This window comes from Aedes aegypti, unplaced genomic scaffold (assembly GCF_002204515.2).
Source record: "Aedes aegypti strain LVP_AGWG unplaced genomic scaffold, AaegL5.0 Primary Assembly AGWG_AaegL5_hic_scaff_1217_PBJ_arrow, whole genome shotgun sequence".
Taxonomy (NCBI): domain Eukaryota; kingdom Metazoa; phylum Arthropoda; class Insecta; order Diptera; family Culicidae; genus Aedes; species Aedes aegypti.
Window position 1 is genome coordinate 9,456 of NW_018734642.1, and position 13,728 is coordinate 23,183.

Sequence of the window (13,728 nt, forward strand, 5' to 3'; positions counted from 1 at the left end):
GCTTGGCACCTACCCTCCTACCTTTCTTAGGTCTGGTATCCCTGCGCTCCTGATTCTCCTGTTTCTTCTTCTTCTTCTTCCTCACTACGGTTGTCCACTGTATACTGAAATGATCGCATTTAAAGGCATGGACACCTTTTTCATAATCAAGCATTAGGACGATATGTGTGAAGTTGCTGGATAGTTTGTTCACCTTGGAACAGCTGTGACATTTGACAATGATGTTTCTCATAAAGTTCTAATAGCAATACCCGTCAACAATATGAAATCCTTCACCGAGCATTGTAAAACTCGTTTTGAATATTGCAACAGCTCAAAAAGTTTAGGATGAACGCGCAGCCATTCATCAAGACCAAGCTGAGGGTCGTGGATCTTTTCGTAGTTTAAATTTGGTGATGAACTAGCCGTTTGCGCTTAATACAGAATAAAAAATCGTAGTTAAGGTGATTATAGAACGAAGCCACACCTCAAATTTTCAAAAACACAAGACTTGAGAACCAAACAGCGCTCCGCAGTTGAAAATCTATCCCATTGGTCACCACCAGCAAGCAAGCATTTTGATTAATTTTCAAAGCGAACTGTTGTCAGATTTTCTCGTCTTGTGCACTTGAAAATTCGAAGTTTGGCTTCGTTTTATAATCACCTTAAATTTGATTGACTTCCTAGAATTTTTTAGGGCTTGCCACACAATGTACACATACAAAGAAAGCTTTCAATTTATATTTGTAAAAGTTCCAATACTTTTGGCGGATAGTGTATATTAAATGGGCAACTGGAAATAAAGTAGATCATTAGTATTTTACTTAGTGCCAGTGACGAGTAACACATTTTAAGAAAAGTAGGAATCAGATACAGTTCAACGAGCTTTTCAAAGACCACAAATACTTTGCATGCAGTGGAAGACCAATCTGAACTGTTTTTCCTATAAGAAATTTCTCTAAAATAACATAACGCCAATAATTTTTATAAAATATACACACTCTTACATTTAAAATATCTACGAAATATTCACATGCTCCAATTATTACTAATCTTGGTATACTCCAGGCACCAATAAGCATTTTTCACTTCCCCACCTTCAGCCTTCAGCTGAGGAAACAAATTGGTGGGCAAAATTGGTTCCGAGCTCTGGTAGAAAATGCTCTCCACCGTCCGGAACTTACTCCGGCTGGTCATTCCCACTTTCCGGATGTAGGGACTGGAATTCTCCACCAACTCAATAATCGAATTGTTCAGAATCGGAATCTCCAGCTTGTCCGTCTTTTTCGATCGCATCTCTTCAAAACTTACCGTTGGTCGCGAGAAATACTCCTCGGCCACCTGCGGATAGATGCTGGTCAGCTTCAGGTGCGTCTCGATGGACAGGAGATGCTCCAGCAGCAGATGGACCTGGGCCAGCTTTCCGATCTTCATGTTGGCTTCGTCAGCGTTGAAGTAACTATTTCGAATAACGCCATCGTCTTCGTGATCCTCACTGGTTCCCGCGCGGGAAAGCATGGCCGTTTTTCGACTCTGGGTGGTATTGGACGGAACGGCATCGTACATCGACTTGCGAATGCTGGATGCACGGGAGGCGTCTCTCGAACCGGACCCAGCCGAGTTACGACCGACCCTATCGAGGTCCAGGTTGCAAATTTTGCTCTCGTGGAAGATGATCTGGTAGTCCTTGAAGATCTTTTCCAGACCGATTTCCAGCAGTAGCTCGAACGGTTCCGATCCTGTCAGAATTGGAATGGCCAGTCGACCTTGGGCGATGGATTTGATGAGCTGAGCTAGTCGGTTGTTGTTACTTGGGATGTTCTGTGAAAAAATATGGTTTTAGTAACTATTGCCTTCATTCTAAAAAGAAGCATAACACTTACTGCCAGATTACTCCTAGATGCGATTTTGAAAATGAACGTCAGAACATCCTTCAAATCATCGTAACATGCGCAATCTAAGAAAAGAAGAGAATAATAAAGTTAGTCAGGCATTTTCTGTTAATTACAATCCAAAAAAAACTTACATTTTAGCACACTCCACAATCGATCCGTAACGTCCACCGCAGTTCGATTCTTCACCCGTTCCACAATCGAGTCAATCTGTCCCAGTTTGTAATCCGTCGACTCCACAACGCAAAACTCGGTCAGAATCTTGTGCGTCTTCTCCTTAATCACGCTGACATCCAACGACCCGACATAGCTATCATCGTCCGGATTGGGCCTCCCTTCGCTTCTAATCTGCAGAATCCGGTCCTTGATCGTTTCCAGGAAGTGCAGCTGGCTCCAGAAGTACTCCGCCACGGATTGGGTTTCGTCCACCAGAATCGACTGCCGGAGGACAATGTCCGCCTTCTGGTTGATGCAAAACGAAGGATTTTGCGAGTGGCTTATCCAGCGAAGTTTGATGCTAATGTGGGACTGAATTTTGTACCATAACTCTATGCTGGTTTCCAGTTCCTTCGAGAAGCCGGCAGCCTTCGCTTCGTGCAGCCTCTGCAGCCGGACCATGGTCAGTTGGCTCTCGGGGAAATACCCCAGCAGCTTTACCGCACCCCGGACAAACTTCCGCTCGCCATTCAACTCGATCTGCATCAACAGCGTCCGGTCCATGTCCTTTCCATCGCAGAGCGCCCACAGTTGGCCACAACCTATCGAAGAAAAAGTAATGTTTCATAAAGTCAACCTGCTCAACCCTAGTATGAAAGATATACTTATTTATAGCATTTTTGTAGAACTTGTCAACATTCAAAAATCACAGTTCATTCAAGCCAAAGGTAACAAAGGTATGAAATGTAATAAAACACTTATTAATAGAAAATCAAAACTTTGTCTTAAGAACAAGCTTTTGATCTTCAAACAAATTTTCATTTTTAGTTATCCTAATTAGTCTGCTGGATGAGCTTCTCAGTTTTAGTGATTCAAGGTGGTGATTCTTCCTCAAAAAATAAATAAATAAATAAATAAATAGGGATCAAAGTCTCTAAAAAGAGAACTGATGCCAGACCTGCAGGCGGATCCTCTAAACGATTTTTTTTTAGAATGGTTATATATTCTACAAAAAGGCTATTAAAAAGCATACCTTTTATTCTAGGGTTGAGGACCATGACTTTTCAAGCATTGATTTTCATATCTTTGGGACATCTTACCTTCCATCCGCTTCCCCAGCACTTCCTGCAGAATTCCCCTTCCCTTCTCGACCGAAACCGGCCCGAAACATTCCTCCTTCTCGAGCCAGGGATTCTCCAAACTCAGAACCACGACCTGATCGACGGACATGTCCAAGCTCTCCAACTTCACCTCGTCCTTCAGCGGCGATCCGGTAAGGTCCAGCCTGTTTCCCGTATCCCCGCTATCGCTCAACTTGGGGCTCAGATAGTTCCCGTCCGAAAGCATTGCTCCGCTCCGGATTTCATCCTGCTTGTAGATGAACACAATCTTTCCTTCGACATCGGCCAACGATTGGATGTAGGTTGGAGCCGGAGCCAGCTGGAAATCCACCGAATCGTATGTGTCACGTAGAAAGGCGTACACGTTGGCCAAACTCGCCGATTCGGCTGGCATTTTTAAATAGAGGAGAACGAGAAAACTTGGAAATTCACAAACTAAACCGGGAATCGCGAAATCGGCGTCCGACCGTTGGTGTTTTGGGTTTGTTTGAAAACGCTAAAACTGACGGCGCGCCCGAGGATCAAAGTGAATCAAATTGACCAGAGGTAAAGTGAAATCTGCAAAATTTGCGACAGGGCACGCCATTAGGTCAACTGCAAACGAAGAAATCCTAGACCAACAATTGAAAAGGCCGCACAACTATTATGAATTCGGCAGAAATAAAGACAAACATTTATTTAAGGTGCCGTGTTATTTACGTGACTATGCACGCAAAAAAATGTGCGGTAAAAACTACCATTTTTGGGGGTTAAAGAAAAAAGATGAAAAAGATGAGTAAAAAGATGGAAAAAGATGAGTAAAGGTTCAAGTGGAAAATTCATAAAAAAGAGACCTACGTGCTCAATAAAAGTTGCAAATATTGCATAAAAGAGAGCAACGACAGGATTGATCTGAATGATTATCCAGCTTTTTACGAGCGCTAATGGCCGCCACAAAGAAGCTCGCTTTCTGGTAGGGACTAGGCGATCTGACATTTGGCTTGGGTCGTTTGATAGCAAATCGATAAGATCGATCAAAAACTTATCGATTAGCTGTCAAACAACCCAACCCAACTGTCAGATCGTTTCATCCCTACGAGAGAGCGAACCTGATTGTGGCGGCCATTAGCGCTCGTAAAAAGCTGGATACGCAGGAACGACGTTGAAAATCGCTGAAAAAATAATTAATGTCATACAAGACCATCCTCTCGTTATAGAAAATGAGATGTGGTAGTTATGTATGTTGGATAACTTTACCAACGTACTTTTGGAAGTCTTTCGGATCGCACTTTAAAACACCGCGTATAACTTTTCACTGCTTTATTCACACCGTTAGCTTATTCACTAGCATAAGGACCGTTCCTTTGCCTTCTCCAATATAAGAACTAAATTGCCTATTGGCTTGAGTGGCTTTTTATAGCCGCGAGGTAGAAATTGGAGAAGGCAAATGAGCTGGTTTGTAATTGGTTCTCAAAATATATCTTATAATCCTAACAATCGGCCATCCTGACCGTCATTTGACCCGAATGACGTAATTACTTTTGCACTTCTTCATCATTTTCGCTATCTTCTTCTAGAAGAATAAATCTTTTCATAAATTCAGCACATGTAGATGTTCGATTTGGCCCTTCGTGATTACCTACTTTTTCCACATCATAACGATCATTTCTCTTCTTGTTAATTACACGGTAAGGTCCTAAGAACTTCTTTGCGATTTTCAAATGTGTTCCAAATTGAGTTCGATTGATTGCTACTAAATCTCCTACATCGTATTCGTTTGCATTTTTTCTGTGTTTATCAAATTGTTTTTTTTTTTTCATTTTCTCTTGTGCTTGTTGTATACTTTGTCTTGCATCTTCTCTAATTTTGTCTCTTGATTCTTCGAAAAGTTTTATCCATTCTTGTTCTATAGTTTCTGCTAATTTAACATCCTCACGTATTCTCATTTTTGCGCCAAATAATATTTCAAAAGGAGTCCTTCCAATACTTCTTTGCAGTGTATTATTCAAAAATCTTTGTAAATCTGTAACGTATTTGTACCACGATTCCGGATTATCAATGGCCAATTTTGCCAACGCTGGAACTATCACACCATGGATTCTTTCTACTTGGCCGTTGCCACGCGGTACTCCAGTTGTTATAAGTAAATGTTCAATCCCTTCGGATTCACAATACAAATCAAAAGCTGTCGATGTAAAAGCTGAACCTCTATCTGATATAATTCTTTTTGGACTACCAAACACACTCTTTTGTAAATCAAGTTTCTTTATGACTTCATCTGCTGTAGTTGATTTTACTGGGTAAATCCACACAAATTTGCTAAAAGAATCCATTACCGTAAAAATATAGCGATATTGCTTGCTTGATGCTGTTAAAGGTCCTAAGTGATCAATATAATATGTTGTAAGTGGAATTTCGTCTTTGGGAATGGGATACAATAATCCTTCCTTTTTTCCTGCTTTACGACTAGCTAAGATACAGGACACACAACTTTGAGTAAACCTATTCAGTTTAGCTGATAAATAATCAATCCAGTATTCTCGCATAATGAGCTCGCTCATCTTTTTTGATGCAAAATGCCCTTGCTCATGAATTTGACGGATAACAGAATTATGCATTGATTTCGGTATGACTAAAAGCTTGCCCCCTGCGTAATTTTTATACAGAACTCCATGATCCAAAAAATAATCATCGTAATTTCCAACTCCTAAAGCTTGAATTATTGCAGCGAGCTTTTCATCTTTCCTTTGGCATACTTTTATTTGTTCTATAACATTACTCTGTAGTAGAAGTACAACTGGGTTCCGACTTAGTGCATCAACATGTTTCATACGTTCTCCTGGCCGATGTTCCAATCTGTATTCGTATTCTTCTAACAAAAGAGCCCACCCTGCAATTCTAGGCGAAATATCTCTTTTTTCCATCGTCATTTTGAATGCAGCACAATCCGTGGCAATTGTGAATGGAATTCCTAATAAATAAACGCGAAATTTTTTCAATGCAGACACTATTGCAAGAACTTCCAATTCATAACTGGGGTAATTTGATTCAGCTGAGGAGGTTTTCTTACTGTAGTAATAAATTGGATGAAAACTATTATCCTTAGCAGATTTCTGCAGCAAGATCGCTCCGTATCCGATTTTAGATGCATCTGTGTGCAATTCTGTTTGAGCACTTGGACTATACAGTTTCAATGCAGGCTTATCACATAACGCTTCTTTTAGCTTTACCACGGCTTCTCTTTCACTGGGGCCAAATACAAATACAGTTTCTTTTCGTAATAAGTCTGTGAGAGGCTTAGCAATAATAGAGTACCCTTCTACAAATTTTCTAAAATAGCCGGTTAGCCCCAAAAACTGTTGCACCTCCTTGAAACTACTGGGTTCTGGAAAATTAGTAACCGCTACTATTTTATCCGGCGTTGGACGAATGACACCGTTATCAATTTCATGCCCTAAATGCTCAATTTTTCTCTTTAGTAGTTGACATTTCTTCCATTTGATTTTTAAACCGTGCTTCTCTGCTATTTCTAGAACCATTTTCAGTCTCTCTAACGCCTCTTTTTCATCATTTGCAGGGATTAGTAAATCATCAATGTAAACGATAACAATTTTTTTCTCTATGAGTTCTTGGAAAATATCATTAATAAAACGCTGAAACACAGTTGGTGAAATACTTAACCCGAACGGAGTTCTGAGGAACTCATATTGCCCCGACGAAGTTACAAAAGCAGTAAATTTTATACTCGATTCATCTACTGGCACGTGAAAAAAACCATTTTCAAGATCTAATGTTGAAAAAATTCTCGCAGAATGAAGTTCATCAATAATATCCTCTATCAATGGTATCGGAAAATGATCACGCACAATCAATTTATTGAGTTTCCTATAATCAACACACAATCGCCTAGTCCCATCTTTTTTATGCGCTAAAACAATAGGGCTGCTGTATTCCGAAGTGCTCGGCCTAATAATTCCCTCTTCTAGCCATCCAGCTACCTGTTTATCTACAATTTGCTTCTCTAAGGGTGCTAGTCTACGCGGCAATTGCTCTATAGGAGAATCATTTTTCAAAATAATTTTCAACTTAACTCTTGTGTCTGCATTTCGTCGTGGTGTGTAATTTTCAATCAAATTTCTAACGTCTTCTCGTATCTCAATGTTTTTAATGTGATCCAACGGATTATCTTTTACCTCATCTGTTGTGATCCTCATCGCGAAATTCTCTTCCTTAGGCATAAATTTAGCTCCATCAGCAGTTACGCTAACATCTCCGTAAATCAATAAATTTCTTCCAATTATCACGCTCTGAGGCATATCTTTTAAAGAGAGGACATCAAAAACCATACGGAGAGAAGTATGCTCAATTTGTACATCTACCCGTGTGGAGCCAAGAGTCCAAATAGTGCCATTAAGCGTTATTAACCTTTTTTTCTCGCGTTCATCAACTATCAAATTCAATTTATCAGCCCAATCTTCTCGCAACAAAGACACATCGACACCAGAATCAAAAAATGCTTCAACAGGTAAATTTTCTAATAAAACTGACATATAAGTTCCTTTTGAAACCATTGAAGATTTGCACACATTGACATTTTTATCACCAAATCTTTTGGGACATTCTCTGGCTAAGTGACCGACCTTTCCACAGCTATAACATGCTGCAGTCTTTGGTATATTATTATACCCGTTAGGCGATTTCGATTGATAACCACTGTCGAAACGGGAATAACCGTATCTCCTCTCCGTATTGCAGTTGGCATTCGACTCTCCCTAGTAAACTTATTATCTTTTATTACCTGATACACACGTAATTCCTCTCTGAACTCGCTAACAGATTTTGCTCCATAAAGCAACATCTTATCAGGGCCATTATCATTGATGCCATTAATAGTGTGAGTGATAATCGATTCTGAGTCTACATTTGCTTTTGCTCCGATTTCTGGCATAACCAAAAAGTATTCGAGAACGTTTTCTCCAAAATTCCTCTTGCGTGCCCTTAGCCGCTCATGAACCAGAGCACTATTCTCTCTGTGTTCAAACTCAGCAATTAAAAAATCTCTGAGTGCCCTCCAATTAGTAATGTGGTGAGCGCTATTAAGCGACATTTTCGCCAAGCCAATCAGCTTACGCTTCGCCACTACAAATTTACGCAAGTCGGATAAACCAATCGTCTCTGACATCTCTTCAAAGTCAGTAATCCATTTGTGCACAGGGTACAGATCTGTACCAGAAAATTCGGAAAAAGCTGATTCAATTTCACTTACCGTCAGCCGCTGATTGAAGCCATTCACTACGCTCATATTCGAAAAGTTCAGTTGATTGATCATTTGAGCGAAACGGTTATTGTTCGGATCACGTGGTGGTAGACCATAGTTCACCACAGGTGGAGGGGGAGGTGGAGGCAATGTTTGATTAGGTGGAATAAAGGGAGGAGGTTGAAGAAATTGGCGAGGGGATGGAGGAGCTCCGTACCCGTACGGTGGTAGGTTTCGTCATTAGAAAGATTCGCAAATTTGCGAGCACAATAGTTCACAGTCTGTTTTTACCTCGTTCGGTGGCCTTTGACCGGTCACACTTTCAATGGGTGATATGAATAAAAAACGTTGAACTTTACTACATGTAGCATCTACTCAAAAACAAAATCCACAAAGTTTACACTTTTGGTATGAATAAAAAACTTTTCGAACATGTAGTACTTACTACTTTCGAACATCCCGCATAGAAAAACACAGTTTGTCATTTGTTCCAAACAGTAAATATACTTCAACCGTAATGGTTAGTGTATCACAAACAGTTGTTTTTATGTTCGACAATATATAAGCAAAACAATTTGACCATAAAAAACAGTTTGAGTAATCCATACTAAAATGTGACGTTATTGTGAATTGTTCTCATATTGTGAAACAATTTGAATGTGCCAACTCGTGAGAAATGGTGAAAACATAACGTCACCTTCTCGCAAATGGGTTGGTTTCATATTTGCACAACATACTTACACATATTCATTTTTACTATATATTACTAATTTGTAACAGTTTGCAAAACAGTAGATCTCAGTGGTATTAGTGAGCACAGTTGAACTCACATTATTCACATATTTCCAACGTCGATCTGCACACGCAAAAATATCTTTACAGCTGTTTGTTTCAGAAAGCATTCGCATATATTTTTATCTTGAAATTACATTTTTCTGCATAACTCAATCGAAAAAAAAAATCAAATAACAGCATTTTTTGTGTTCCGTTGGAGATATGAGTATACTCTTTTGGTCGAAATAAGTGGATTGAAAAAAAAAAAAATTATTTGAAAGTTACACTGCCACTGCTATGTGTGGTATAATTTATACGTGTTGTTTATTTTGTTCAATCAAGAAAGAAAAAAATGAAAATTTTGGTTAAAGAAAAACAGTCAATCCGCACCGAAGGAAGATTCCCGTTACTTCTCGAAGCCACCTGCTGCACCAGCGATCTGGAATTGTTCCCGAAATTGGCCTAAATAATGGATCACCAATGGAATAGCAGATTTCCGGAAAGTCGAAAATGTAGCCTTCAATCTTGTTCGTTGCCGGTAGCAAAACCCGCTAAACCAGAGAGGCTGATTTCAAGAGTCAGATAGATGACGACCGCTTTAGGAGATGGACAAATCAATCCGAATGTCAAACTCAGATTGGAGCGAATGGAAATTTCACTCTGGATGATGTTCAAATAGGTTGGTGTTTCAAATTCTAATTAAATTTTTAAATTTACAAAAATATTTCGTTTTCTTTAGTAGGACACGCCCTGCTTCCCGTTTGGCGACGTGGAGATATAAAAATCTAAGCTGCCACCCACTGGAATCTTAGAACTAGATTGAAATGATTCGCAGTGCAAATTCTGAGTACCTATGTGTATTTATTGTTCATTGACAACTGAAACTGAAATTTTATGAATAAAACATATTAAACAAGTAAGTACATGTAGGAAAATCTCACTTCAGTTGAAACTTTTGTAGCTAACGTAAGATGTACTATACACTTCCGGAACATTTCAGTAATTCATGAAAAAGTAACGTATTCTGTAAAAGTTTTAACTGAAGTGAGATTGTTCTAACTGTATTTACTTGTTTTATTGTATCCAACTCATTTAATTCATTTTTTTCGTTTATTGTATAAATATAATAGAATAATTCAGTATGTGGTTGAAATACCGTAAGGCACAGTAAACCAAAAATTCCACAAACAATATTCGATTTATTCGAATTTTACAGTTCAACTGTTCTCAAACTGTTTGATTTATAGTGGATTGGAGAGAGAAAAGACCAAAAATGGATAATTTATCAACTATTTGGCTAACTGTAAAAGGAAAATATTGTTCGAGAAAATCGCAGTTTTTTTTATGGTTACATAACTTAACCGCCTATTCCCCATATTGTGATTTTTCCGATTACAATTTGTCGAACTGTAAAAACGGTTCATGATAGGGTTGCCTTATTGTTATTTTTAACGTTATTCGGAGCTATTCTGATATTGTTTTAAATTGTTGTGGATAATTTACGAAACTGTAGAAATATGGTTCATAATTATGCGGGATGAGCAGTGACTGAAGCTGCACGTTAAGAAATTTCCATTCAGGGTGCAGAGTGATTCTGCACGTAAAGAACAATCTATTCAGAGTGACGCTTAAAATTAATACAATCATGCATATGGCGGAAATGTATGGAATCTAATCGATTACGCGACAATTTGCACAAAATCATGAAGGCGCTGTAATTTGACAAGATTTGTAGTGTAATTTTGCGATTAGTCTGGTATTCTCTTTATGTCTATGATTTTATGATGATGGTACATCAAAGAATTTTCTGAGTGGTTTTCGGTCTTCGCCAACGCCAGCGATTGATGTTTTTTTAATATTAGCTTAACATCTATGAAGAGATCTTGAGACTACAGGTATCAAATTAGGAATTACATATTTTCTAGCACCAATACTGAGAATAGAATTTAGAGAGGTAGAATTTTGATGCTCCCCGTGTGTTTTCTTAACAGCATGTTGAATTCCGGAAGTTCTAAGTGTTTCTGTGAAATTCTCGTTATTTTGGTGGGGTTTCTGATAGTATCCTTGGAATTTCTAGAACTTAGAACGTAGAGATTTTAATGGGAATTGTAGTGATTCCATTTGTAGTCGTAAGAATTCAATAAGGATCTCTCCTAAAAATCCAGGGTTCCCTTTGAAATTATTAAAATTCTTATCGATTTCACAAAAAATCCCATTGAAATCTATAAAATATTTACCGACATTCAAAAGGTTTATATTAAAGCTTTGCTTTGAAATTCCAACGGAACTGGAGATCAACGGAATATTAAAGGTTTTTACAATAATTACAAAGATTGTATTCAGAATTACAAATATTCACACAATAATTGGCAGGAATCCCACCGCAATCTCATAGATTCTTACAGAAATACCGTCTCAAAGATACCCACAGAATTCTAAGAGATTAATATCCGGAATCCCATTCCCACCCCAATTCCAGCGTTTTTACCAGATTTCTAATATTTCCGCAATATTCCTAGAATGGTATTTAAACTTCCAGAATTATCATAATCAAAATCCGACATCCCTATCGGAATCCCAATGTTCCTACAGGAATTCCGGAATTTCAAAGGAAATCTGAGAATCTGAGATGTCAGAATTTACACGTAAAATTCAGAATTACATTATAAATATCTGAATTCCTACCAACATCCTAAAATTCCTAGAAAATAACATGATTATCGTAATGCCAGAGTTCACACGGATATTACAAATTGCTACTGCCAGTAATCTTACCGGAATCTCAGAATTAGCGGGGCGAATGTTTTCGTCACATCAGAACTCCTAAGCAAAACTCAAAATACCTTCCGAAATATCAAAACTCATATCGTTTTCCCATGATTTTTACTCAAAAGTAAATTATTCCATTCAATTTCGCAATCTCAAAGCATGAGTAGCAACCTCTTAAGCTAACTACCAGTAGCTTTGTAGTAAATGCTACCTTTATTCATAGCAACGCGTTGTTTGTAGTATGTTCGAAAGGTGTAGAAAGGAAAATGACACAAACATATTCCACTCGTGTTCCACATATAGCGTTTACTACCGAGATTGTAGTAAACTCAACTTTACTACATTTTATTCATACGGCCCAATGTCTTAACTCAAACTAATCACTAATGGTTTATATCTAACTATGTACACTATTTCTTCAAAAACTTCAGCACTTTACGTGTCCCTTGACACAATCGCGATTCCGACACTTCCCGGACGAGCCCCCAAATTTGTTGGATAACTTTACCAACGTACTTTTGGAAGTCTTTCGGATCGCACTTTAAAACACCGCGTATAACTTTTCACTGGTTTATTCACACCTTTAGCTTATTCACTAGCATAAGGACCGTTCCTTTGCCTTCTCCAATATAAGAACTAAATTGCCTATTGGCTTGAGTGGCTTTTTATAGCCGCGAGGTAGAAATTGGAGAAGGCAAATGAGCTGGTTTGTAATTGGTTCTCAAAATATATCTTATAATCCTAACATGTATATAGCTGAGTAGGCTATGCTATACACAAATGAGGATTATCATTCAATCTGTCAAGTGCACAAGTACCACAGTGCTGCAAAAGGTACCCAAGTTTGACAGATCGCAGTACTCTTTTCACGGCTTTCTAGATTTTGCTCTATTAGCTTATGTGCCATAAAACTTTGGACAACTGCGTCTTTATTTTGTTTTTGGTTTGGTTCTCGAAATAGAATAGATGCCAGCAAAAGTGAAATCACCGTCCGAAAGTAGAATCAGAACTTGTCAGAATTTACATCATTCGCAGCCGTCTTCTCAGACAATGTGACATACGAAACTTTGTCAGTTTTTTTCAGAATGCTTTGTTGTTTGAATAAAAGCTTCCTGCTTAGTTTTTATTCGACGCTATCCGACTTCGAATAGGTATACCACCGGAACCGAGAAAGAGCTGAGAATGAAGCTCATAGCATTCGGTTTCTCAAAACTCTTTATGTTTATTTGAGTCTTGCTCGGAATCGTTTGTTATTTTTTTATATGTTATACCAATCTGTCAAAGTCAAAATGATTAAAGGGTGGGAATTCTGAACCACAAAGTCGCTCAGAGTTGCTCAGAGTTACTCTGAATTGCTCACTGTCTTGCCCCTTACCTTCAACACATCTTCTGAGATTCCTCTAAGAATTTACAGATATTTAGTAAGTGATTCTATCAAAATTATTTTCAAGTTAAGGTGATTATAGAACGAAGCCACAACCTAAATTTTCAAGAGCACAAGACTTGAGAATCAAACAGCATTCCGCGTTGGAAATCTATCCCATTGGTCACCACCAGAAAGTAAGCAATTTGATAGCTTTTCAACGCGAACTGTCGTCAAATTCTCTCGTCTTGTGCACTTGAAAATTCAAAGTTTGGCTTCGTTTTATAATTATCTTAATTTCTTCAAGAATTTGGAAACTCCTTAAATTTTCCAGAACATGCTTCTAAAAATCCACTGTTAACTTCAACAGAGATTTTACCCGTCATTTATTCGCGAAATTCTCTCACCGCTTCCTTTAGAGTTCTTTTCGAAGTTCTT

The 13,728-nt window shown here is 38.4% G+C and overlaps 1 protein-coding gene across 1 annotated transcript; it reads right to left on the reverse strand.

Annotated features, from left to right (window-relative positions):
• Window positions 1-960: 960 nt before the first annotated feature.
• On the reverse strand, window positions 961-3,669 carry LOC5566509 (protein zwilch). The gene is made up of 4 exons (XM_001650833.2): window positions 3,128-3,669; window positions 2,006-2,629; window positions 1,863-1,936; window positions 961-1,800 (listed from the first exon to the last, which is right to left on the reverse strand). Exons 1-4 carry the CDS (start codon window positions 3,540-3,542, stop codon window positions 1,009-1,011), a joined length of 1,905 nt encoding a protein of 634 aa, XP_001650883.1. The 5' UTR covers window positions 3,543-3,669; the 3' UTR covers window positions 961-1,008.
• Window positions 3,670-13,728: the final 10,059 nt, after the last annotated feature.

Bases quoted from the DNA above. Each gene is read 5' to 3' on its own strand.
- LOC5566509 (XM_001650833.2), bottom strand. From the start codon at position 3,542: ATGCCAGCCGAATCGGCGAGTTTGGCCAACGTGTACGCCTTTCTACGT. The intron at 1,937-2,005 runs GTAAGTTTTTTT...TTCTTTTCTTAG, and splicing joins ATTGTGGAGTGTGCTAAAAT to ATTGCGCATGTTACGATGAT. The intron at 1,801-1,862 runs GTAAGTGTTATG...ATTTTTTCACAG, and splicing joins CATCTAGGAGTAATCTGGCA to AACATCCCAAGTAACAACAA.